This window comes from Ursus americanus, chromosome 29 (assembly GCF_024610735.1).
Source record: "Ursus americanus isolate L20-20 chromosome 29, mUrsAme1.1.p, whole genome shotgun sequence".
NCBI lineage: Eukaryota > Metazoa > Chordata > Mammalia > Carnivora > Ursidae > Ursus > Ursus americanus.
In genome coordinates, this window is record NC_142155.1 from 1,986,164 (window position 1) to 2,013,971 (window position 27,808).

Below are 27,808 nucleotides of genomic sequence, written 5' to 3' on the forward strand. Positions count from 1 at the left end.
GTCATTTATTACCGTCTAATGAAACTTTAGTCAGGAGACCCTTCAGATGTATATCGGTGGGCCACATGCTTGGGGGATGATTGCCAACACGTGCCTTGGGGGTTGAGAGATAAAGGAAATTTCCAAAGGAATTTTCACACGTTAAAGTAGACTTAACAGGATCCTGGGGGGAGGCGCGGTCAGGCTAGGGCCTTTTGCCCTTAGCAAAGTATTAACGTGGAGCAGTGGAGTCCCTAGAGGACTGTCACTCTACCTCTTTCAAGGACTTGTCAATGGGCTGTAGGTAGTAAGGACATTTAATTTTTCTCCTGCCTTTGTTTCCCATATCACTGTGTTTTAGGAGTAAGATTGAATAAACCGATGCCTTTTATAGGGGTGCAGAGGACTTCAGCTGTGACTCCTGAAGCATTGCTCCCTTTCTTCTGAGCAGTCATGGCTAGAACTGATTGCCTCTGCTCTGTAAGGCTTGTGCCAGGCCAACTTGTAAAGCAAGATGTTTTTCATGATTTCCAGTCTTACCAATGGTTTTACTTTTACCAAATTCGTTTCCTCAGCTTTTCTCCCACCAGGTAGACTGCACTGTCCTTGGATCGTATCCTCAGAATCTACCCCAAAGTGTGTTAGTTCTGTGAAGTGTAAAATGTCTGAGAAGCATGCTTACATTTTAACTGGAATCTAGAGAGGATTTTAAAAGTGAGTCAGTATAGGAAATAGTTCTGGGGTAGAGAGGACTAATACCCACGTCATCATAATAGCTAGCAATACACAGTCAGCTGGCTTTGTGTTCTTCCTGTCAGCCCATCTCTGAATATTTATCTTCATTAGTAGCCTACCTTTGTTCTTTTAACTCTTAATATTGGGTCCTCACTGATATTCCTGATCCTAACTATACTTACTATTATTTTAAAAGCCTAGCATAGTATCTGGCACCTAATAGGCACTTAAATGGCAGCTGTTTATTGTAATAGAATATTGAAGAATAAGATGTGGTCCCTACTGTGTAGTCAAAAGCACACAAGAAACAAAGGCAATCAATTATTAGACAATATATAATTAAACTAGTATAAATTATAAATGCTGTATTCTCTTCAGAGGAAGACTGTTCAGAGAAGGCTGAAACAGTTAAGAAATTTTTGTACCAAAGTTGAAATTTAAATTTAGCCTTTGGTAATTAGAAAGGGAAGATGATACTATCCGAAGAAGGAAACAGATGAATGTACGTCTCTAGTTCAGGAAGAGAATGGTGTGTTTTTGTGCAGTAAGTGAATTAATCGGCTGGCCTGACTAACACTAAGTGTTCATATGGAAATGTGGTGGGATTAAGATGGCTTAAGTAAGAAGTGATCAAATTATTATGAAAGGTCTTGACATTCAGAAAGAGGGATTTATTTTATATTTATTTTTTATTTTTAAAGATTTTATTTATTTGACAGAGAGAGACAGCCAGCGAGAGAGGGAACACAGCAGGGGGAGTGGGAGAGGAAGAAGCAGGCTCATAGAGGAGGAGCCTGATATGGGGCTCGATCCCAGAACACCAGGATCACGCCCTGAGCCGAAGGCAGACGCTCAACGACTGAGCCACCCAGGCGCCCCTGAAAGAGGGATTTAAACTTGAAATAATAGAATGTCATATTTACAGATAGGAATGACTTTCTGTAAGTAATATTTGAGGAAGGCTCATCAGACAGAGGAGAAGAGGTGAGAGTTGTGCATCCAGGTGTGGCCACAGCAGAAAGGCCCTGGGGAAGGAAAAGAAGGAAGGAAGACAGGAGACACAGTGAGGGTGTCTGTGTGTGTTCAGGAGAACCCCTGCATACCTTATGCAGAGTTACTAGTCAGCTAACGCCCAAGTAATAATTGACGCAGTAGGATGAAAGCAGACATCACTGAGAGAATGATGGTGGTCTTACTGAGATAATCCTCCTGTGGTAACTTCATCATTGTGGAGAAGACATCCAAATGCTCTGTTGTCGTTGGGTGGAAGATGAAGTAGATAAAAACAAACGCCAAGGGAATGTCAGTTTAATGATACACTGTGTAGATGACACATTTCTGTTTTTCAGAGGATTCCTTCACTATTAAAATCTACTTTAATGTTGAGATGTTTGTGAATTGTTGCTACAAATGTGCATTTGTAACAAGGCCTAAGCAGATAAAATAGCAAATGCCTCAAAACAGAGTTTAAAAATTAATCACGGGCACCTGGGTGGCTCAGTCAGTTGAGCATCCGACTTTTGATTTCGACTCAGGTCATGATCTTAGGGTCGTGAAATCAAGCCCCGCCCCATGTTGGTCTCCTTGCTGGGCGCGGAGTCTGCTTGGGATTCTCTCTTTCCCTCTCCCTCTGCCCCTCCCCTCCTCGGGCTGTCTCTCTCTCTCTCTCAAATGAGCAAATCTTTAAAAAAAAAAACACAAACCTCAAATAACTACCACCTATGTTATATAATAAAATTAATAGCTCAGGATGAGAGGAGAGCTTAGAGAATAAAACTTATGAAGAAATGAAAATAACATTTTCCCTTAACTTTATATACAAGACATAGATTTAATTGAACTTAGATATGTTATCAAAAATAAATGAAGCTATTATTATTTTCAACCCCTTTTTCAAAAATGTTGAAACGGATGAAAATCACAAGTAGCAACTCCCAGGGTCTAAGTATCTTTAACGAACCTGGAGAACATTATATAAATTATTACTCAGATCATACCTAAGTTATATGACAATGTTGCTCTCCTTATAAAATATCTCCTAAAAATATTTTTAAAATATTTGCAGGCCAACTAGACTTTACCTGTTTAAAGGACACATACATAAAAGTATACATTATCAGCGATAGAAAAAAGTACCTCTGTGATAGTGTGATAAATAGAACAATGTCAAAAATGTGTTTGGAGTATTTGAACTTTGAAAATTTGGTTTTAATTTCAAAAACAAAGTTATAATTTTCTGTAGTATTTGTTTATCTTTCTTATCTTAAATCAGAGCCAACTAAACCAGTGGTATCAAGTTGCCTTCTTCAAAACAGCATAACCTATTGACCCTTTGCGATTAGACATGGAAAATTTGACAAAGGTCAGCTTTATGGGATATGCAAAAATAATTTCCACCCACTTCTCAAATGTATTTATTTTTAAGGCAGTTCTTTAAGAGCTGCATAGTGTAGGTGAACAGAAAATTAAGAAGATCTCAAAAGTATATTTTAAAATATGTTCTGCACTAGTATAGTGGAAAAATATTGTACTACGAGTTAATAGAACCAGCTTCCCATTCTTTGGAATTAAGCAGGTCAGTCACCTTAGGCAGATGATTTCAGTTCTCTGATCTTCAGTTTCCTAATCTATAAAATAAGAGGAATGGACTGAATACACTCTAAATTCTCTTCTAAAAGACCATGACTCTGCATAATGCTCTTGATGGTAGTAGTAGTATTGATAGCTACGATTTGTTGGGAATTTGTAATGTACCAGTTACTATATATGTTTAAGTACTCTGTATATCATGTTCTCATTTTATTGAATCACAGATTTATGAAATTAACTAATGTTTATTCATTGTTGACTATGTTCCAAACACTGTGCACAGTGTTGGTGCACAGTAGTGAACAAAATACAGTCGGTTCCTATTTTTATGCAGCTCTTCTAAAAAGTACCATTATTATTCCTATTTTGCAAATAAGAAACAGAAGATTTAATTTATCCATTTATTTAAGGTCAAATGACTGACATTTTCCCAAGGCTCCACGGAAACGATGAATGTAGGAGTTTAGAGAAAATCTAATAAATTGTGTTTCACAAGATTGGTTCTGCTTAAATTCATATAATGGCCATGAATCACAGAACAAGGATGTTAGATGCATCAATTTCATACAGATATCAAATAAAATAGAAATAAAAATCTCCTCATGATTAACATGGATGGCTCATAGATATCCAGGGTGATGGGAAAGAAACTAAATAAAATTCATTAAGCCTTCTAGAAGATTATCAGGTAAGAGATGTAGCAAGACTGTACTTCGTATATTTGAAAAATGGTAAAACAATATCCAGTGGTTATAAGAGTTAGAGAGGATGGATCAACATTGCTGTGAAAATAGGAGGATGGTGCCAAGATGCATAAACTAACATCAGAGCATTTGGGGGCTACTTAGCAATCACGCATTTTTTACCTAGGGCACTCCCAAAATTATGCTCAAAGTGGAAGGGGCTGGTTTCACGTTAGCTCCCACTTCAAGCTATTTCCCTGTACTCTTCCCATTTGCCACAAAGCTATTTGAATCTTTATGTGCATACCATCTCTTCTTTCTTCACCGACCAAAGTAATCATATATATTTTTAAAAAATAGTTTAAAAATATATATCAACTTTATTTCTTCTCTCCATTCTTCCACACTAATATCATATGAAATCTCTCTCTGTTTTTTTAAAGATTTTTATTTATTTGACAGAGAGAGAGCACAAGCAGGAGGAGAGACAGAGGGAGAAGCAGGCTCCCTGCTGAGCAGGCAGCCTGACCATGCGGGGCTTGATCCCTGGACCCCAGGATCATGACCCGAGCCAAAGGCAGCTGCTTAACCAGCTAAGCCACCCAGGTGCCCCCATATGAACTCTCTTAGATGTATATTGAATTTATGCTTTTGACAGCTTAATATTTCATTACATAAGTATTAACTTCAGAAGCAGAGACAAGGAGCTGTGCCCCTGGATTTGTAAACATCTATTAATAGATACTTTTTCTTTCTCTTCCAGGCTATTGTGGTGACTGATGGAGAGCGTATTCTTGGCTTGGGAGACCTTGGCTGTAATGGAATGGGCATCCCTGTGGGCAAGCTGGCACTGTATACAGCCTGTGGAGGGATGAATCCTCAAGAATGTCTGCCTATTATTCTGGATGTGGGAACAGAAAATGAGGTAAACAATTTAAGTCTGTGAGACAGCTGTACACCTTAAAAAATAGCACCAGTTCTTGTATTTTGAGCTTTTTTCCAGGAACTTCATGACATTCATTCTTTTCTGTCTGGTTCTTCCTCCCTCCTCAAACTCATCCCCCAAGTATTATAAGAAAATTATTCTTTCTCTTTTCCTTTTTTCTTCCCCTTCTCTATTATGTGATCGGTCTTTTACCAGCTTGTTTAGTGTTTTATCCTTTGATGAACATTCACACCATTCTATAGAGTGTATGTTTTACTTTGGGAGATCATAGTTTCTTTTTAAAAATTATTGCTTTGGTACTATGTAGAAACTAATCCCAAAGGACTACTAAGTTTAATCAATATGAAATCTTGTTCTAAAAGTCTGTTTTAAACCTGTGGCAGATGATTTGGAATTTATTTTATTTTTTATTTTTTATATATTTTTAAAGGTTTATTTATTTTAGAGAGAGAGCAGGGGGAAGGGCAAAGGGAGAGGGAGACAAGCAGACTCCCTGCTGAGTGGGGAGCCGGACTCAGGACTCGATCCCAAACCCCGGGATCGTGTCCTGAGGCCAAATCGAGAGTCGGATGTGTAACCAACTAAGCCACCCAGGCGCCCCTGATGATTTAGAATTTATTGCTTCTCATTCCTGCATCAGTATTTTAGAATCTTAAAGTGGTGTATCAGTACGTATTTTTGCTCACCCTTTATTGCTAATGTTGAGGTTCAGTCACGGGGATAGATACTAGAAATTAAAGGTGGAGTATGTACAGTTTTTAGAGTTGTTCTTTTTGTCCCCTTCTAAGGCAATTGACTCATTGATAGTATAATATTAATTTGAGCAGTTTTGATATTCATTAATAGAGAAAGTTATAGTATATAACTTCCTATATATATGTAAGTGCTCATTTAGCCTGAAAGGAAACATTTTGATAAAAGCACACCGTTTATATGATATTTTCTTTTTCAGTACTAATAGAAATCACTAGAAATTATCAAAGCCGATGTCTTAGAACAATCATACTAAAATTGTGTCTATGCATTGAACATTTAGATTTCCTCTTTATTTTTTCATTTATTTAAAAAACATTCTTCTGTGATAGATTACAGTGACATCAAGTAAAGCTTAAAATTACAAAATCTGGGGGTGCTTGATGGCTTAGTCGACTAAACATCTGCCTTTGGCTCAGATCATAATCTTGGAGTTCCAGGATCGAGCCTGGCATCGGGCTCCCTGCTAGTGGGGAGTCTGCTTCTCTCTCTCCCACTGACACTCTCCCCACTTGTGTTGTCTTCCTTGTTCTCTCTCTCTCAAAGTAGTAAATAAATAAAATCTTTAAAATGACAAAGTCTGTAGAACATCTTAAGAATCCTAGGGAGAGATGAAGAGGGCTGATGAGAAAGGCATGCAGAAATGTAAGAATTCAGTTTTAAATTCGGGTTTTTGTTTTGTTTTTTATTTTTTATTTTTATTTTTTAATTTTTTTAAAGATTTTTATTTATTTATTCGACAGAGATAGAGACAGCTAGCGAGAGAGGGAACACAAGCAGGGGGAGTGGGAGAGGAAGAAGCAGGCTCATAGCGGAGGAGCCTGACGTGGGGCTCGATCCCATAACGCCGGGATCACGCCCTGAGCCGAAGGCAGACGCTTAACCGCTGTGCCACCCAGGCGCCCCTGTTTTGTCTTTTAAAGATTTTATTATTTTTTTAAAGTAATCTCCACATCCATCATGGGGCTCGAACCCACGACCCGAGATAAAGAGTCACATGTTCCACTGACTAAGCCAGCCACACCCCTAAACTTGGGTCTTTTATTGAGATGTTGTCAATGTAATGTGGACATAGAGTTATGCACTAATGATTAAACCATAACACTAGGACTCTTGCACTGATAGATTGTATTAGTTGTATGAAATACTTTATTTCATGAAAATAGGTCTTAAAATTGTCAAATTGGCCAGTTGTCTTGAGTTTTCTCGAATTATCTTCTAGTATTCCTGTATTCCTTTCCTCTTTGGACATCCAGTGCTGTTATGTTATTCCATTTCTGTCCAGTATCCTACCCCCTCAGCCTACAGAATCCATATCCATTGGTCCTTCCTCAGATCTCTTTGCCTTGCTGTAGATCTTGCTTTCTTTTGCCCTTCTCTCATTAAGCATGACTGGTGCTTCTGTTCAGAATTCTGTAAGCATTTAATCCATTCGCTTTTTATATTACTGTGTTCACATCTTCCAGCCCTCTGTTGATTCACTGAAGACTAATCATGATGTTGGAAAAACACACTGTAATTTTTTTTCTATTTATCCTTTTATTTTAATAGGCATATAGTTGTTACTTATTTAGTACAGAAAAATTCAGTATTAATATATGTGTTAGGATATGTGAGGTCATGCAATGGTAACAACCAACCCCCAGATTTCAGTGGCTTAAAATAAAGATTTATTTCTTGCTTGTAAAAAGTACAAACAAACAAAAACATGCCTGGTGCTTACTACATTTGAAAGGTTTTCAAGTTACTAAATTAGAAAATAATCTGATAATTTAAATGAGTCTGTTATTAAAATGCTGTGTGTTATTTCTAGAGATTTTTACTTATTGCTAGTGGACTTTTAGAGATATTAGGGAAAAAATGAATAGTGGAATTTTAACTCTTTGACCGGTCACTGAGAATATCTTTTTAGCTTGAGAGACCTTTCCAAAACTCTTCAAATTCCATTATGTAGATTTCCTTGAATTAGACAAACATTGAGCACCTATCTGTTAGGGCCTGAGCAAAACCTAGGTAATAACGGAGTTAATAGTTTAAGATATTGCCAGCAAGATGTTCTGAATCTAGAAAAGGAGATACATATGTAACTAGTTTCAGAAATATATTAAATGCTTAGATAAGGACATTTGGCAAACCATTAAGGACAGTCAGCACACCATTTCTCTGCCAGTTACAATATATTATTAGTCTCTATATTACTGTTATCTGCATATAACTCCCATTTTTCTATAAATCATAATTAGTAATAGTGAAAATATATATCAATATGATTAGCTAGAGTTCCTATTTTAAAAAGAGTACATTATTTGTTCCTTTTAAAAAGATAACCTAGTTGTATGTGGAGTTAGCCAGACTACAAATTCCCCACATCTGTCTTTACTTCTGACACCAGCTGCAAGTTTGGGGGGAGATTCCCCAAAGCTGACTGTCAGGCTTGATAATTCACTAAAAGGACTTACAGATCTCAAAAAAAGCTATTATAATTGCAGTTATGGTGCATTATAGGGACAGGATACAGATTAAAATCAGCCAAAGGAAGAGATGCATAGGGGAGAGTTTCAGAGGGTTCCAAGTATGAGGCTTCTATTTTCCTCTCTGTGGAGTCAGGGCAAGTTGTGGTGTTAATGTGTGAGGTTGATATGGACCCCCACTGTTCAGTTTCTGTTGGGGCTCCATTACCCAGGCATGATTGATTGATTGTCCATGTGAACTCAGGTACCAGTTTGACTGATTACATTTGAACCAAAGTCCCTCACCCTAAGTCACATGGTTAGTTTTTCAGGCCTGGCTAGCCTTCACCTTGTGACAATTAGTTGGGGCTCCTAGGCTGTTAGGTAAAATGGTCAGGCTCTATCCAAAATGGTTGAATGCTTGTGAACCAGTTCACCAGATTTATGCAAGCATTAGACAGAAAGATAAGAGACAAACACGCAAAGGGGTAAATAGGTCTAAATTTTTTAAAAATATTTTATTTATTTATTTGACAGAGGGAGAGAGAGGGCACAAGCAGAGGGAGTAGCAGGCAAAGGGCAGACTCCCTGCTGTGCAAGGAGCCCAATGTGAGACTCCATCACAGGACGCTGGGATCATGACCTGATCCGAAGACAGATGCTTAACCAACTGAGCCACCCAGGCATCCCTAAATTTTGATGTTAAATTAAGTAGAATTCAGTTTTAAACTCATACAAGATTATGCATTTGGTCATTCAAACTTTTAAGGAAACGTAGCTCTGGTACTCTATAAAATATTCACAGTTTCACATTTAATTTTATGAAAATACCATAACCTTGATATCCAAACCTGGTAAAAAAAAAAAAGATAACACATAATAAAAAAATTGCTAATTTGTCTCATGTTTATCCATGTTCCTACCTTTACCACTTTATAGATGTGCAATCTTGAAAAAGTTACTTAACTCTTCTGTGCTTCAGTTTCCTCATGTGAAATGAGTATGTATCTTACAGAGTTGTCATAATTTAATGCTCTTAAGAGTGTTTATGATTGTGATTGACATTTTGTAAGCACTTAGTAAATGTTAGCTTATATGTAGAAGCAAAAATCCTTCGTAAAATACTGGCAAACTGAATCTTGCAGAATACTCTTAATGTCAAAAGCTATTCAAACCATTAGCAACATCTTAATTAATGGTAATGGAGGCATTCTTTTATTTTTTTTATAAAGATTTATTTATTTGAGAGAAAGAGCATGCGTGTGAGGGTGAAGAGAGGGGCGGAGTGAGAGAGAGAGAGAATCTTTAAGCAGACTCCACGATGAGTCCAGAGCCTGAAACGGGGCTCAATCCCATTACCCAGAGATCGTGACCTGAGCCTAAACCAAGAGTCAGATGTTTAATGGACTGTGCCACCCAGGCGCTCCTTGAGGCTTTCTTTTAAAAAGTTATCAAGACACTTGTTATCACTATTCTCTTTGATTGTTCAGAAAGTGCTAGCCTTTGCAATAAGACAAGAAAAACAAATGGAAGCATTGACTGACTGGAAGACCCAGTTATTGTTATTTATAGGTAATGTGTTTATTGATGAAACCCAAGAAAATCAAGTAAAAATTATGACCAAATTAGAGCCCTCAGTAGGGTGATTGCTTACAAAATATATATTAAAAATTCAAGACTTCTCCCAGGTAGTTGTAATAACTAATTAACAAAAATTATTTCATTTGCAATAACAATAGTAGTTTATTCTGCTAATGTTATATGGTGTTCAAAATTTCAAAGCAAAGAAATAGTGACATGTGATTTGGTTCATCAGAAGAATGATTTTTTTTAAGTACACATCTGCTTTGTCTTTTCCAAAAACTAATAGAAGTATGTTGTATTTATAAAGCAGAATATATTTTTGTCTTTTCCTTAACTTTCTCATAATTTTATTCACTTTTGGGACACACATATCAACTGTATTCTATGAACAATAAAGCACTTACATATTAGGAAGAGTAGAAGCCATTTAGATTCTAGATGAACTTTTCTGTTGTTTAAAATAGAAATGCTCCAACACATGACTTTCTTTTTCTCTTGTGAGCTATTGGAATTCAAAATATGTTAGTAACATTCTAACTTATAAACAGTCTAATCTAAATTTTTATGTTTATAGCTCTTAGTTAATACATAAGGGAGAATAGAAAAACATTTAATGTGAGATGAGTTGTTAACTCTTAATATTCTTATTTAATTCATTCTGACACTTTATTCTTTTTATTTTGTACTGCTGCTTAACTAAAAAGACAAAGAAAATTTAATTCACTACAATATGACTAAGTGTAAAATGTAATGGAGTTTTTATTTGCTACTTTATGTTCTACTTTCACATGTGGAAAAGTGCTTTCAGTAAAAACATTCCTGTGGTAAAAACTTTTAATCTCATCTCTTCTGTGAATCTCGGTCCAATTTTACACCTCATGGTAAAAATATAAAAATAAATTGATAACACCACTTATTTTCTTACCCAGAATACTCTAGCAAAGTTTAATGAGAACTAGAGCCCTTTTTTATAAATTATAAACACTTTCCTCTTTTATCATAAATATCTATATTGAGTAGCAGCAATGAAAACAGGAAAGAAATTAGGAGCCAATTGATAGGATATTGTTCACTTGCTATAAGATCACACTTGCCTAATTTTCTTAATCTCTGCAGCTTTCACCTAAAGGAGATTTAAAGAACAAAGACACTGATTGGGGGCATGGCTGGCTCAGTCAGTAGAGCATGTGGCTCTTGACCTTGGGATTGTAAATTCAAGTCCACGTTGAGTGTAGAGATTACTTAAAAATAAAATCTTAAAAAAAAAAAAAGCCAAAGACAATGAAAACTAGCCATAAAAGTGTTTGGCTAAAAAATACTCTTATTCTTTAGGTTAATAAAGCAAAGCATTCATTTAGGTAGGATGTTTGTGTTTCCATCTTATCTTTCATCTGTCATTTCACAGTTCACATTTTCTTTGTGTTACTTTTGAAACTGTAGCTATATACAATTTACTTCTGTTACCAGAAGTGAATTTTCTTCAATTATCTTTTAAGAGCATACCATATTCAGTTTCTTTTTAAATCATTGTTGCAAAATCTTTTCATAGTAATTATGTTTCTTATTTGTCTGTTTTTCTTTAATAAGTGACAAATATCAAAGTTTGCTATTTGACTAAAGATGTGAGTAGATGTTCCTTGTGTCCCCTACATGCTGGTCTGGGTCTTATTAGGCTTCATATATTACATGGTGTCTTAGTTTCCTAGAGCTGCCATAACAGTACTACAGACTGGGTGGTGCGCCAATAGAAATCTGTTTTCTCACGGTCCTGGAGAACAGATACCCAAGATCAAGGTGTCAACAGGGTTAATTTCTTCTAAGATCTCTCTCCTTGGCTTTTCTTCCTCTGGTTTTCCTCCAGTGTCTTCATATGGTCTTTCCGCTGTGCGCATCCGTGTGCTAATTTTTTCTTACAAGAACACTAGTTATGTTGGATTAGGACCACCCTAATGACCTCATTTAACTTAATTACCTCTTTAAAGACTCTGTTTCCAAATATAGTCATATTCTGAGGTTTTGGGAGTTAGGACTTCAACATATGATTTTGGTGAGGACATAGTTTGGCCCATAACATTTGGTTAGTCTTCAAGAGGGCATGGATAGTTGTTTTTTCATAGTTATTCTTCATTTATTAAGTCATCGCTCCAGGTCTCAGATTTCTGATTCTGGTTTTATGTTTAGTCTGGCCTTTTGTTCGTGTATACAGTGTGTCTATATCTAGAATCCCTGCAGGAACTTGAACTCACAAGTTTGAAGCCTCCTTCCATTTAGAAGGTTCACCTTTGTGTTCCAGAAAGTACTCTTCATATTTGGCATGATTTGGCCATGGTGGAGAGAAACTGAAAGAAAGAAAAACCTGATAGACTTTCTGTCACATGTAGCTGCCATATGTCAGAAACCAGTGTTGGCACTAAAATGTGGCCCATGTTAGTTTTCTGTTGCTACCCTAAAAACTCAAGCTCAATGGCTTTAAACAACACAAACATATTACATTATAGTTCTATAGGTCACAAGTCTAACACAGGTCTCAAAAGGCTAACATCATGAAAGGTGTCTACAGGGCTGTGTTTCACAGCCTGTCTTTTCCAGCTTCTAGAGACTGCCTCCTTTGTTCCTTAGTTCATGGTGCTCTTTTTCCGTTTTCAAGCCAGCAATGTCTTTCTGGCTTTGCTTCGGTCTTCACAGTTCTTTCTCTGAGTACGGCCAGGAAAGATTTTTTACTCTCAAGGACTCACCCTTAATCACATCTGCAGTCTCTTTTGCCACATAAGGTAACATATTTGCAGGTTCTAAGGATGGGGGAAGTCATTATTCTGACTGCCACGGAGTCCCAGCCAGAATGTCATCATTCGTCACCCCGCCCTCCTTCATTTCTGTCTTGTTCCTTTCATAGTATGGCATTGCTCGTCATTTCAGACAAGTGATCCTGTGCTGTAATGAGCGCTAAAAAGCCAGAGGAGGGAAAAAGGTCCCTCAGTTTCCAGCCTCTCAGTTTGTAGCGTTGTGTGCTTACTCTTTGCTATCTCTTTTTATCTCACCCTCTTTAAATTAGATGATAATGGATCGTAACAAGAATTTCTTTGTTTTTTGAGATACCACACCAATGCCTTGGGAACGAGATGGGGTCTTTCTTCAGTTTGGCTTTATATGCCCTAAAACTATCAGAAAGTCCTTGAAATTTGTGGTATCTTTTAGGAATACCCGTTATATAAACTAAAATAGGCAAGATATTTATCTGAGACAGGAACCTTTTGGGAAGTAGAATACTTTATTTTAACTTAATAATAAAAATTTGAAATTAGTGGTTCTCAGTATATGTTCTATGAACCAACCATTTCAGAATTACCAGGGGCATGTGTTAAGAATGCAAAATCCTGGGCCCTACTCCAGACTTGCTGAATCACAGTCAAATTTTAATCATTTTTATTTCTACCACTTTTTAACATTCATGCCACCTCATATGCATACTGACATTTAAAGTATTGCTTTTATGCAATATTTAAAATTTTATGCCTCAGACTCTTGGCTGAATGTTGGCAGTTAGTTTCCTTTTATTTTTTTATTTATTTAAGAGAGAGAGAGAGTGAATGGAAGGGAGAGGGAGAGAGAGTCTGAGGCAGACTCCATGCTGAGTGCAGAGCCTGACACGCGGCTTGATTCCACCACAATTGTAAGAACACGACCTGAGCTGAAACCAATAGTTGGATGCTTAACTGACTAAGCCACCCAGGTGCCCCGGCAGTTAGGTTCCTTAGTTGTATTGATGATATGAGCTAGCAAAACAGCCAAAATTATGTGTTCTTTACAGAACCTGATTATTTCATTTGAAAATGAGTAAATGGCAACAAAGAAGATGATTATCTGTATATTATAAATAAAATTTTAAAATAAATGCTAAAGTGGGGAATATTCATAACATTATGGCAGATAAACATTAATAATGTTCTTAATATTCAGAGAACACTTTCAAGGCAATAAGAAAAGTCAAATTTGAAATATAAGAATTGCCTAAGGGCATATGGGCACACATAATTTACAAATGAAATAAAAATGGTCAATAAACTTAGAAAAAATATTCAACAATGTTAGAAGAGAAAAACAAATGAATGCCACTTGGCAACATTTTATATATGCAAATATATGTATTTTTATATATTTAATATTTGTATATTACATACTTGTATATTTCATATGCATATACACATATATGGAAAGAAAATACTGTTACTTGATGCTGCAGCAAAATAGACAGTTCCTGACTTACAATGGTTTGACTTAAGGTTTTCTGACTTCACAATGGCGCCAAAGCTACATGCATTCAGTAGAATCCATACTTCAGATTTCGAATTTTGACCTTTTTCCAGGCCGTGGTGTGTGGTATGATCTCTCTCGTGATGCTGGGCAGAGGCAGCGAGCCGTAGCTCCTAGTCAGCTAGGTGGCCGTGAGGTTAAACAGCCTGTATACTTATAACTATTCTGACGCAGACAACCAAAATTACATGAGATGTCCAGCACGTTATTAAGTAGGCTTTTTGTCGATGATTATGCCCAAGTGTAGCCTAATGTAAGTGTTCTGAGCACGTTTAAGGCAGGCCGGACTAAGCTATGGTGCTCAGTACGTTAGGTGTATTACATGCAGTTTGTACTATCTTTTCAATTTATGATGGGCTTATTGGGATGTAATTCTGTTTTAAGTTCAGGAAGATCTGTATTTAGATGTCACTGGGTTGGGAAATTTATTTGTTCACCCTCTCTAGGCGGGCAGAGTTTCAAGACTGTTTGCAAGCTTTTAAAATGTTCATCTAGTGACATGAAAACTTTTCATAATATATTCCTCTATGAAAAGGGGTCATAAAGCAGTCTATGATCTTGTCACACATTTGGAGAGATAGTATTCTACATGCATAGACATAGGGAAAAGGACCTGGAAGAATATGCATCAAGATGCTAATAGTGGTAGAGATTATTGGTATTCTTTGTTTTTAGTTTTACTTTTCGGTCCTCTCAAATTTTCTGATTGGCAATATTGCCTTTTTTTTTTTTAATGATAAAGAAGACCTTAAAATATTAAGAAAAATATTAAGAATACTAAATTCCTGAATACAGAATATTTAGGGTGTTCTGAGAAAGTCAATATAGGACACAGGATAAAAATCATTAAATTCAGGACATGTCCGTATATACAGGATGCCTGGCAATCCTAAACACACACCAAGGTCTATTTAAGAATGAAAAATAAATTATTATTTTTTCATTCTTAAGAAAATATTTTTTAATTCAGGAACTCCAGCTAGGAAAGGTAGGAATGTGAGAAACTGGAACAAACTGAGAGTTGATAATGGTTTCTATTAGCATTAAATAAATGAATACTTCAAATAAAAATTTCCAAGTTTCCAGAATTGAGATATTGCTAATAAGTAAGTAATTACCTTCACCAGTATATTCCCTCCTTATCTCCTTTTTGGAAGCCTCTTCTATTTCTATATATTTTTGTCTTTTACTGTTTTTTTTCCCTACTCTCTTTCCTTCTTTCATGCTTGTAAGTCTTCAGTGACACCACATGTATTGTATGTGATACTTCTTGCTAAAGGAAGTCTAACCTTTTTTAAGCGCTTAACTTCAAGTCTTTCATTTGTTCTCCAGCAAAGATCTCCTAAATGTTTACTCTTGGCCACAAGAAGTTTTTAATCCAATGAGTTAATATCACTTCTGTGCCAGGCTATTTGGTCTATGGAGCCATTATCAAAACTGGGTAGTCTTGTTAAATTGCTTTTTGTAGATACTAATTTTTTTGTTCAGTAAGATTTCCAGGAATGCACTCATTATTCAAGCCTTAATTATCATGAAATTTTTAAAAAACAGTAACTTTGGCAGGGACATTATGATTGGAAGAGTTTTATAACTTCCTGCTTTAATTCAAAGATAAGTGTTCATAAATCTTCATAATTGACTCTTCATTATAGGCAGACTCTATGATATACACTTAAATTATTAGCATGGGAAAGAATGAGAGAAAAGGCAAAACACGTAGCATCTTTTCTCAGTTGTGTTCTTTTTCTAATTCACGTTTTAGAAGTCCAAATATATTCCAGACATGGAGGAAGTATTTTAATTCTGGCAGCCATTAAGTAGCTCATTGGTACTTCAACCTCAGCTGTTCAGAAGCCTGCCAGTAGACCGTTCAAAGTGTTTAAGCCTCACAAAACAGCTGGGCTTTACAACAGCACTGTGTCAGATTTTGCATTTCATCTGAAATAGATTTGTATGATTAAATATGTTAACTTACAGCTAGCTGGAAAGCCTTAACTCATTGTTGTGCAGTATAGGTAGGATGACCACAGAATCTATCGGCCAAACCCACTGAAAGAGGATGCTGTTAATAATTATAGTAGGATAACAGGTATGAACTGGGCTATAATTTCTGTTGGCTTAAAGCAAATCCCAACTTGGATCATTCCAATGGTTTAACCTTTTAACATCACAGCACCTGCAAAAAACATATCATTTATCCATAACAAGCCACCTCCAAATTTAGTGATTTAAAACAATTACTGTTTTATTAATGTTTATGATTCACCGGGATGGCTAGGAAGGCCAGGATGCTTGGCACAGTCTTTCTCCATCTAGATTCTCATCCTTCACAAATTGTTCACATTCCATATGTAAAATATGCACATCTCCATCCTAGTTTCCCAGAAGTTTCATCCCACTCACAACAGCAGGCCCAGAGTTCGGGGTTCTGTCATCTAAATAAGTTCTAGATGCACATGAAGCTGCTTGTGTTTTCCTCCTGGTGTGGCCCCTCGTCGCTGTTCGGTAGTGAGGGAGGACAGAATAACTGTAATCCATGCTTCAGCTCGAAGTGGGAGGACTGGGAATCATATTGCCCTCATGGTTCGTGGCAGTTCTGAATTGCCTCTGGACTCAAGTTGCCAGGCCACCTACCCCAGGGGCAGGGGATATTTTTTAAATGGGGCCTAGTTCTGTTTCCTTAGAGTGGTTCTGTAGTTTGTTGTTCTTTTAGGCTTTTGGCTTTGCTCTCTGAGCTCTTGGCTCCGTCCTTTGAAATATCTTTCCTTTCCCATAAGAAATGATGGTGCTGCCACTGAATAGCTTTCTCTGCTTTCTGCCTGTGGAAAGCTGGGGACCCAGAGAAGGATTTTCATTTTGAAGTGTCTCTGTCCCAAATCATCTAACTAGTACAGTACCCTTATTTTTTTTTTATTTGTTTATTTTTTGTTTTTTTTTTAGGCTTTCTATGTATCAGACTGTCTACCCTGTTAGAGAAAAGACTTACTCATAATTCTTTTCAAAACAGACCTCCCTGTATTGACTGGCATGTCAGAGTGCTATAGAACCAGCTATTTTTCGCCGGCCATGATGGTCTGTTGAGCCCCACTTGAAATCATTCAGAGGTTTTCACAAAAGTTGTTACAACCACACACTTGATCTTTGACAGCAGGCCTTCTTTCACTCTGGAAATCTTTTACAAGCAAGTCTTGTGTCCCCTATATTCTCTTTAAATTTCTCTCACAAGCTAAACATTTCCTTCTGCATCTCATCCCTGCTTTAACTTTATCATACGGCGATGAGAAGCCGATTTACGGCGTTCTGCCTGGACCTCTTCCACCAGATTCACAAGTTCTTTAGGTACGTTGTCTTTGCAGGTTACTGACGATGACAGTACGTCTGTTACATGACACAGAGTACAAAATTTCTTTTCCAGCCCACAGAAACAGTTTGTCTTTTTAAATATCCTTCAGCAGTATTTTGTAGTTTCAAGTATATAGGGCTTTCACATATTTTGTGAAATATGCCCCTATGAATCTTATGTTTTGGAATGATATTGTAAATGAACTGTGTATTTTATTTCATTTTCAACTGTTCATTGCTAGTATATAGAGATATAGTTGTGTATGTTGATCTTAGAGCCTACTATTGTGTTAAATTCACATATTTTTTCTAGTGGATTATTTTGTGTGTAGATTGCTAAATATTTTCCATATACATGATCATGCATATACAAATAAGTTTACTTTCTTCCTCTAATCTATTTTCCTGTATTTTCTTTTTCTTGCCTTATTATGCTTAGGGTCTCCAGTATAGTGTTGAATAGAAGTGGCAAGAGTAGATATCCTTGTCCTATTTCCAGTCTTAGAGGAATAGCCTTCTATCTTTCACTGTTAAATATGTTGTTAGCTGTGGGTTTTCCACAGATGCCCTCTATTGGGTTGAGGAAGGTCATTCCTATTCCTAGTTTACTGGGAGCTTTTGTTATATATGTATTTTATAGTGTATAAATTATACCTTAATGAAAAAACTGGTCTCATAAAAAACAGTATTACATATACTAAAACTTGAATAGAGTAATGTCGTCTCATATCAGTTTAAGAAAAAAACTTTGTAAAATTTAAAAAGTCTAAGAAAACTTAAGTCTAAAAATTTATTTTTAACATCAGCCAGCTAATATATTAAAGGTATAATCAAAATGTTTGTTGAAGGTTTTGCTTTCAGAAACAAAACAAATCTAGGAAAAGAATTGGTATCTATTTCCTAAACTGATGTAATATTTCAAAACCCAATATGACTTTTCTATGTGATAAACTTTGCTTGTAAAATCAGAATTTAACTTTTCTAATTAGCACCACTGAAATATTTTATTTCCTTTTGTTTCCCCCAAATAAGGCAGAATGTTTTAATGTTTAGTAATTATTTTTCTTATTTGACGTATAAATACAATAGACATTCTGTGTAATGCCAGATAGTACTGCAGGTTAATTCCTACTCAGTATGGAAAGATTTTATTTCCATTTCTATCCTTCTATAGATGAGGAAACAAGCTCAGAAAGTGTGAATGACATCCCTATCATTATTTCTATATCTGTGTAACTTTTTTTTAATAGGATTTACTCAAAGATCCGTTGTACATTGGGCTACGTCAGAGAAGAGTGAGAGGTCCTGAATATGATGATTTTTTGGATGAATTCATGGAAGCAGTTTCTTCTAAGTACGTATAATCTTTATTTTATCTATATTTGAATTGCATTTCAAAAATTTAAAGATAACCTAACATAGTGAACTAACAAGGTGTCCAAGCTTGGTGTATTTATGTTTAGTAATTAGAAGTGATTTGTATGAAATGCATACACACATACTGTCTTAATTATTAGTGACCAAATGATAAAGTCATGTATCTATCTCAAAAAAAGTTGTCTTCGTTGCTGTCCCTGAAGATACTTTTATGAAAATCTTTAGATCATGTGGTTATTGAAATGCATGATTATGGTGACTGAGGCAGTGGTCACTGACCAAATTACCTGAGCAAGCCATTTTATGATTGGCAGTCTGTACTTTGTTTCTGACTGCTAATAAAATGTGATCGCCAATCATCTTTGTGGGTCTTTCTGACCCTTTTGTGGTAGGAAGTGGGGACTGAGTGTGAGTTAGTATAATCCACAAGTCCAGAATGGTGTTTAAGAACCAGGACATCCAATCACAATTCATGAGTCTTTGATTAAAATGCAGTACTCGATTACACCTAATTTAGGTAACATTTAATTGTGGGCCAAGTGCTAGTATTAAGTTTTCCAATTCTTTTTTTCTTTCAGCAAAGAGACTTCCACCATAATTTAGTAATGTATTCTGAGAGATTTTTGTCACACTAATGGGACAGCCATCCCGTTTGTTACTATACAGCCACAAAAACCATGGACTATTTTAAAACCTATATGTTGCCTTGGTTTTTCATAGAAATAAACTCATCACTAGAATCAGCCGTAACTAGAGACGGAGTTCTGGGTTTTTTTATTATAAGGTTTAGTTTTAAGAAGTTGTATGCAGCAGCAGAAAGTGCTTTCATCAGCTTGCACAATATTTAGAGTATATTGAATCTCTCATTGCCTAAGGTTGCAGGGCGGAGTATATTTGGCTGTGAGTATGGGCTACTTTTTGAAAACATAGGCCTGATTTATTTATTGTTGTTATTAACTTACTTGGCTAAGCTGTACTTATTCATAGGAATAGTTGAGGAACTGTACAGTTCAAGCTCAAGATTGCATGGTACAGTTAATTTCTAGTAGTTTCTCATATATAATGTTTTGAAATTGCCTGTAACTCTTTAGATAGCAACATTAATTGGGAGATTCTGTAGAGAACATTGTGACACTATGTAAAAGGAAAGGGAAATGCAGTTCTTATCATATTTGTTTTTAGTGTCTCTTTGTGTGAGTAGAGTCTGTCTTTATATTTACAACTTCAGTGTACTTAGGAAGAAGCTGTTAAACAAATTTATGAACGTAGTTTGTATGGCCTATATACTTAAGTGCTGATGAAATGAAAATAGAAATAATTCCATTTGGAATCAATGAGAAGCTTTCCTCAGAAAATGAGATTTGAGCCAATTTTGAATACTGTGTGTCAATATAGAGTCAGAAAAGCTTAATTTATTTATTTATAAATAGTGACTTGAAGGCTTACCTAAGATCTCTGATAAGGAAATGAGGATTGACAAAAGTCAATAATTTTAAATGCGGAGTTATACCATCGACTCTTCCCAGAGAAGAATCACAAAGACTTTTCAAAAATAGTTTCTAGCATGCTGCTGGTTTGGGAGAAGTTTTCTAGAAGCGACACCTAGCACTACCCAATTAAATTGGGAAGTGGTCCTGAAGATAAGCCCAAGATTATTTAAAAAGAAAATGTAACCTAAATTCAAGGTGAAAAATGACTTTGCAAGTTGAGTTACTCAGGAATCACATTCTAAGATGGAGTTGATTGAGGAGTGCCCTTGAAATGAACCCCTTTGGAAGGGAGGGAACAGAAGGGGTGGATAAAGGGAGAAGGATAAAGTGGATAATGGGAGTGGTCAAGCTTCACCGTAGAACCACCAAAGCCTTGGATAACTTCATTGGAACCTCCCTGTGTGCCGGTTAGATACTTAAGGGCACACTAATTTCTGCCAGTCTCCCTCCCCCCAATACTGTGTTGGGTTTTTTACTTACTACATTCTCAGGGTTGGGTGGGGCAGTTTCAAATTCTTCCTCTTGACTTTCTTCACAATTACACTCTTTACCTCATGAGCCAAGGACTTGATATGGGTGTTGGGGCACTTACTAATAGTGTTAGTCAATTCTGATTATACATTTGGGGACTGAGAAAATCATCAGGTTAGTCTGTGGTCCTAATGAATGGACCCATTATGAGCTAGACCTTGGCCAAGGCTCTATTTATTACTGACTTCTAAATGCCTTTACTCTAACGGCATATAGATGCTTTTGGTCTTCTGGTATCACTGTCACCTCTGTGCCCCTGAAATGTTTGGGTATTCCCTGCCCCCAGAGCACAGTTACCTGAATAAAGAGCTATAGGTCCCACTGGAGTAGGATTGAGGAAATTATTACCCTGTATTCTTACCATGGTGTTGGAAGGTCTTTCCTTCTGGATTCTGGGTCTCTTATGTTAGAGGGTTCTGAATCCAAAAATTAGCTGAGGCATGGAAGCTGAGAAAGATATTGTGACTTCCTTGGGGCAACTTCCCTCAGATTTGTTCATTTATCATTGATGGTATACATTGACTAGTATTGATGTATTTGATCGTACACATTGACTAGTCGCCTTGTCAGCTATCTGTTTTGCATCCAGGGATGCTGTATTAACTATCTCAGTAATTCCCTGTGGGTCAGCCCCACACTAACCCCAGCCTTGCCACTCATACGATAATTATGTCCACCTAGCTTCTCATGGCTTCTGGTCCTCACCTTGGACCTATTATCCCCACCGCTATCAGTGAGCCTAGTTCTAGAACAGCCTTTCTTTCTGTTAATTCTGGGCTTCAGAAGAGAACCACCACAAAACTTACTAACATGGATATCTTCTCACTGGCATCTTCCTTATGGCTTTTGTAAATGGTGTGTTTTCTGGGCCTTCAGGTAGAACATAATATCTGATGGGTTTTCTGGCCTTACGTAGCACTTGCATTCTAGAATGTACTCTCAGAGCCTTGTGATCCCCTCTTCTGCCATCTGCCACAGCATTTCTGGCTTTTTTTTTTTTTTTTTGTAGATTTTATTTATTTACTTGAGAGAAAGTGTGTGTGAGAGAGAAAGAGTATGAGAGAGAGAGAGTGTGTGCATGACCTGGGGGGAGGGGCAGAGGGAGAGGGAGAAGCAGACTCCCCGCTGAGCAGGGAGCCTGATATGGGACTTGATCCCAGGACGCTGAGATCATGACTTGAGTGGAAGGCAGACGCTTAACCAATTGAGCCAGTCAGGTGCCCCAACATTTCTGGCATTTCAACAAAATTTAATATGAGCCATTACTTTCTCCATGTTTCGAGGAATCACCCTAGCCGTGAGTTCGTGCCATCTGAGATTCTTACTGGTTGTAAATCCTACATCCAGGAGAGCACCCTCAAGTCGATGAACTTTTTCTTATCTAATAGGTAAAGTCCAAACCCCTTTGAGCAAACACCTCGGAAATTGATCTCGTATCTGCTCTTCTGGCTAGTATAAACCAGCTAGATCTTGCAGTTCCTTTGTGGAATATCCCCTTTCTTCCTTTGTTAGCCTGGTACGTCCTAGGTGGGTTATATTGTGACATAACCCTCGTTACAGGCCTGAGGGTCTGGAGAGGAGGTGAGGGGGATGGAGGTGAGGGAGGTGTGTGTTGTCTGAGGAGGCAGACCATTTTTGTGGCTTCAGAAAGTTTTAGGGAATCTGGGAATTCAAGTTTTGGGAGGCATCAAAGCAGGTTATTTCCTGTGTCAGGTTCCATCCAGGAACCTGACTTAGCAGATCTGCCTTGCTAAAGTTTTGGAGTGTTTGAATACTGTGATGAATCCCTGTTCCTGGTGATTAGCTCTCTCTGCCCAGGAGCTATAGGATCTGAGAGCATTTTTGGTTTTTTGTTTTGTTTTGATTTATTTTTTTTTTTTTTAAAGATTTTATTTATTTATTTATTTGACAGAGAGAGAGTGAGAGATTACTAATAATCAGGGGGAGCTGCAGAGGGAGAGGAAGAAGCAGGCTCCCTGCTGAGCAGGAAGCCAGAGAGAGAGAGAGAGAGAGAGAGAGAGAAAGGGAGAGAGCGCGCACAAGCAGGGGGAGCTAATAGTGGAACTACTGGATCATATGACATTTCCATTTTTAATTTTTTGAGGAACCTCCCTCTTCTTCTCCACAGTGGCTGCCCCCATTTACATTCGCGCCAGCAGTGCATGAGGTTTTCCTTTTCTGTACATCCTTGCCAACACCTGTCTTTTCTTGTGTACCAGTATACCAGGAAAAAAATCTGGTTCAAAGAATTCCTTCTTTTTAGGTGATTTAATTTTGGGGAATATTAAAGTTCTTATAATCCTTGCATATGTCAAGTGTATTTGATAATCACCAAATGTATGCACTCCTTAAATATTTGTGTTTGTTTTTCTGGTTGTACTTCTTATACTAGTTTTTTTTTTGTTTTTTTTTTAACTAAGCTCTGTGAGGTTTTTTTTTTTTTGGTTTTTTTTTTTGGTATTTTTTTGTCTGTTTTTCTTTTAGATTCCACACATCAGTGAAATCATACAGCGTTTGTCTTTCTTTTTTTTTTTTTTTTAAGATTTTATTTATTTATTTGACAGAGATAGAGACAGCCAGCGAGAGAGGGAACACAAGCAGGGGGAGTGGGAGAGGAAGAAGCAGGCTCCTAGCGGAGGAGCCTGATGTGGGGCTTGATCCCAGGACCCCGGGATCACGCCCTGAGCCGAACGGCAGACGCTTAACGACTGAGCCACCCAGGTGCCCCGTGTTTGTCTTTCTTGATTTGGCTTATTTCACTGAGTAAATTCCCACAAGAGCCAATCCATTTTGACACAAAGGCAAGATCTCAATTTTTTATGACTAACATTCCTCTGTATATGTGTGTGCGCGCTTCATCCTCTCTCCGTTCGTCTATTAATGGACGCTTCAGGCTCTTTCCGTATCTTGGCTATTGTAAATAATGTGCAGTGATCACAGGAGAAATATCTCTTTTCAAATTAGTGTTTTCATATTCTTTGTATAAATATCCGTAAGTGGAATAACTGGATCATATCATAGATATATTTTTAATTTTTTGAGGAATCTATACTGTTTTCCAAAGTGGCTTTAGCAATTCACATTCCCCATTTTCCACATCCTCTCCAAGACTTGTCATTTTTTTTTGGATGATAGTAATTCTAACAGGTGTGAGGTGATATCTCATTGTGGTTTTGATTTGCATTTCCCCGATGATTAGTGATTTTTGAACATTTTTTCATGTATCTGTTTGCCATCTGTATGTCTTCTTTGGAAAAAGGTCAATTCAGATCTTCTGCCCATTTCTTTCTTTTTTTTTTTTTTTTAATAATGATTTTTTATTATATTATGTTAGTCACCATACAGTACATCCCCGGTTTCTGATGTAAGGCTCGATGATTCATTAGTTGTGTATAACACCCAGTGCACCATGCAATATGTGCCCTCCTTACTACCCATCACCAGCCTATCCCATTCCCCCACCCCCCTCCCCTCTGTAGCCCTCAGTTTGTTTCTCATAGTCCATAGTCTCTCATGTTTCATTCCCCCTTCTGATTACCCCCCCTTTCTTTATCCCTTTCTTCCCCTACTGATCATTCTAGTTCTTATGTTCCATAGATGAGAGAAATCATATGATAGTTGTCTTTCTCTGCTTGACTTATTTCACTAAGCATTATCTCCTCCAGTGCCGTCCATGTTGTAGCAAATGTTGAGAACTCATTCTTTCTGATTGCTGAGTAATATTCCATTGTATATATGGACCACAACTTCTTAATCCAGTCATCTGTTGCAGGGCATCTTGGCTCCTTCCACGATTTAGCTATTGTGGACATTGCTGCTATGAACATTGGGGTGCATATGGCCCTTCTCTTCACTACGTCTGTATCTTTGGGGTAAACACCCAGTAGTGCAATGGCTGGATCATAGGGTAGCTCAATTTTTAACTTTTTAAGGGACCTCCACACTGTTTTCCAGAGTGGCTGTACCAACTTGCATTCCCACCAACAGTGTAAGAGGGATCCCCTTTCTCCACATCCTCTCCAACAATTGTTGTTTCTTGCCTTGTCTATTTTTGCCATTCTAACTGGCGTAAGGTGGTATCTCAGTGTGGTTTTGATTTGAATTTCCTTGATGGCTAATGATTTTGAACATTTTTTCATGTGTCTGTTAGCCATTTGTATGTCTTCATTGGAAAAGTGTCTGTTCATATCTTCTGCCCATTTTTTGATTTGTTTATTTGTTTCTCGTGTATTGAGTTTGAGAAGTTCTTTGTAGATCTTGGATACCAGTCCTTTATCTGTAGTGTCATTTGCAAATATATTCTCCCATTCCGTGGGCTGCCTCTTAGTTTTTCTGACTGTTTCCTTGGATGTGCAGAAACTTTTAATCTTGATGAAGTCCCATAAATTCATTTTATCTTTTGTTTCTCTTGCCTTTGGGGATGTGTCATGAAAAAGGTTGCTTTGGCCGATGTCGTAGAGGTTGCTGCCTATGTTCTCCTCTAGAATTTTGATGGATTCCTGTCTCACATCGAGGTCTTTCATCCATTTGGAGTTTATTTTTGTGTATGGTGTGAGATAGTGGTCAAGTTTCATTCTCTTGCATGTAGCTGTCCAATTTTCCCAGCACCATTTATTGAAGAGACTGTCTTTTTCCCACCGGATGTTTTTTCCTGCTTTATCAAATATTAGTTGCCCAAAGAGCTGAGGGTCCATTTCTGGGCTCTCTATTCTGTTCCATTGGTCTCTGTGTCTGTTTTTGTGCCAGTACCATGCTGTCTTTGTGATCACAGCTTTGTAGTACAGCTCGAAATCCGGCATTGTGATGCCCCCAGCTTTGTTTTTCCTTTTCAACAGTTCCTTGGAGATTCGGGGTCTTTTCTGGTTCCATACAAATTTAAGGACTATTTGTTCCAGTTCTTTGAAAAATGTTCTCAGTATTTTGATCGGGATAGCATTGAAAGTGTAGATTGCTCTGGGTAGCATGGACATTTTAACTATGTTAATTCTTCCGATCCATGAGCATGGAATATCTTTCCATCTTTTTATGTCTTCCTCAATGTCTTTTAAGAGTGATTTATAGTTTCTACAATAAAGGTCCTTTACGTCTCTGGTTAAGTTAATTCCAAGGTAAGATCTTCTGCCCATTTCTTTTTTTTTTTTTTTTTTTTTAAAGATTTTATTTATTTATTTGACAGAGAGAGACAGCCAGCGAGAGAGGGAACACAAGCAGGGGGAGTGGGAGAGGAAGAAGCAGGCTCCCAGCAGAGGAGCCCGATGTGGGACTCGATCCCGCAACGCCAGGATCACGCCCTGAGCTGAAGGCAGACGCTTTAACAACTGCGCTACCCAGGCGCCCCTTTCTGCCCATTTCTTAATCAGGTTGTTTGATTTTTTTTTTATTGTTGACTGTATGAATTCTTCATTTATTTTGGATATTAATCTCTTATCAGATTTATGATTTGCAAATTTCTTTTCCCATTCAGGAGGTTGTCTTTTTGTTTTTATGATGGTTTCTTTCACTGTGCAGAAGCTTTTTAGTTTGATATAGTCCCAATTACTTATTTTGACTTTTGTTTCCCTTGCCTTTGGAGTCAGATCCAGAAACAGATTGCTAAGACTGTTATCAAGGGGTTTACTGCCTATGTCTTCTAGGAATTTTATAGTTTCAGGTCTTACATTCAAGTCTTTAATCCATTTTAAGTTAATTTTTATGTACTTAATGTAATAGTGTTCTAGTTTCGTTTTGTTGCTTTTGTTTGCCTTGCCTATGGAGACATGTCTAGCAAGATGTTGCTGTGGCCAAGATCACAGAGGTTGCTGCCTATGTTTTCCTCTAGGATTTTCCTGGATTCCTGGCTCACATTTGGGTCCTTCATCCATTTAGAATTTGTTTTTGTGTACAGTGTAAGAAAGTGGTCCAGTTTCATTCTTCTGCATGTGGCTGTCTAATTTTCCCAACACCATTTGTTGAAGAGATAATCTTTTTTTTCATTGGATATTCTTTCTTGCTTTCTCAAAGATGAGTTGACCATAGAGTTGAGGGTCCATTTCTGGGTTCTGTATTCTGTTTCATTGATCTAAGAGTGTTTTTGTGCCAGTACCATACTGTTTTGCTGCTTACAGCTTTGTAATACAGCTTGAAGTCCAGAATTGTGATGCCTCCAGCTTTGGTTTTCCTTTTCAACATTACTTTGGCTATTCAGGGTCTTTTCTGGTCCCAAACAAATTTTAGAATTGTTTGCTCCAGGTCTGTGCAAAATGCTGGTATCATTTTGAAAGGGATTGTATTAAATGTGTAGGCTGCTCTAGGTAGTATAGATATTTTAACAATTTTGTTCTTGCAATCAGTGAGCATGGAATGTTCTTCCATTTCTTTGTGTGCTTACTCAATTTCTTTCGTGAGTGTTCTGTAGTTTTCAGAGTACAAAATTATTTCTTCCCATTCATAAGCATGGGATATCTTTCCATTTATTTGTGTCTTCTTCAATTTCTTTTTTTCCCCCTTCTTCAGTTTCTTTCATCAGTGTCTTATAGTCTTCAATGTACAGGTCTTTCATTTCCTTTGGTTAAATTTATTACCAGATTTTTTGAGATGCAATTTTAAATGAGATTATTAATTTCTTCTTTAGTAGTTTGTTATTATTGTATATAAACACCATAGATTTCTGTATATCAGTTTTATATCCTATAACGCTTTTGTATCCTACAATAGTTTTTTTATGGTTTTCTGCATATAGTATTATGGCATCTACAAATAGAGATGGTTTTACTTCATTCCTTTCTAATTCGGATGCCTTTTATCTTTTTTCCTGTCTGATTGCTGTGGCTAGAACTTTCCAATACTATGTAGAATGTAAGTGGTGAGAGTGGGCATCCTTATCTCCTTCCTGATCTTAGAGGAAAAGTGTTCAGCTTTTTGCCATTGAGTATATTGTTCATTATGGGTTTGTCATATGTAGCCTTTATTATGTTGAGGTACATTCTTTCTATACCCATTTTAAGAATTTTTATCATAATTGGATATTGAATTTTGCCAAATGCTTTTTCTGCATTATTG

At 37.1% G+C, this 27,808-nt stretch overlaps 1 protein-coding gene across 1 annotated transcript in view; it reads left to right on the forward strand.

Annotated features, from left to right (window-relative positions):
• The window catches only part of ME1 (malic enzyme 1), a 176,501-nt gene that overhangs the window by 65,989 nt on the left and 82,704 nt on the right, over positions 1-27,808 (forward strand). The window contains exons 5-6 of the mRNA XM_045804466.2: positions 4,750-4,911; positions 18,623-18,726. Coding sequence (XP_045660422.1) covers positions 4,750-4,911; positions 18,623-18,726 — 266 coding nt within the window. The remainder of the gene's footprint in view (positions 1-4,749; positions 4,912-18,622; positions 18,727-27,808) is intronic.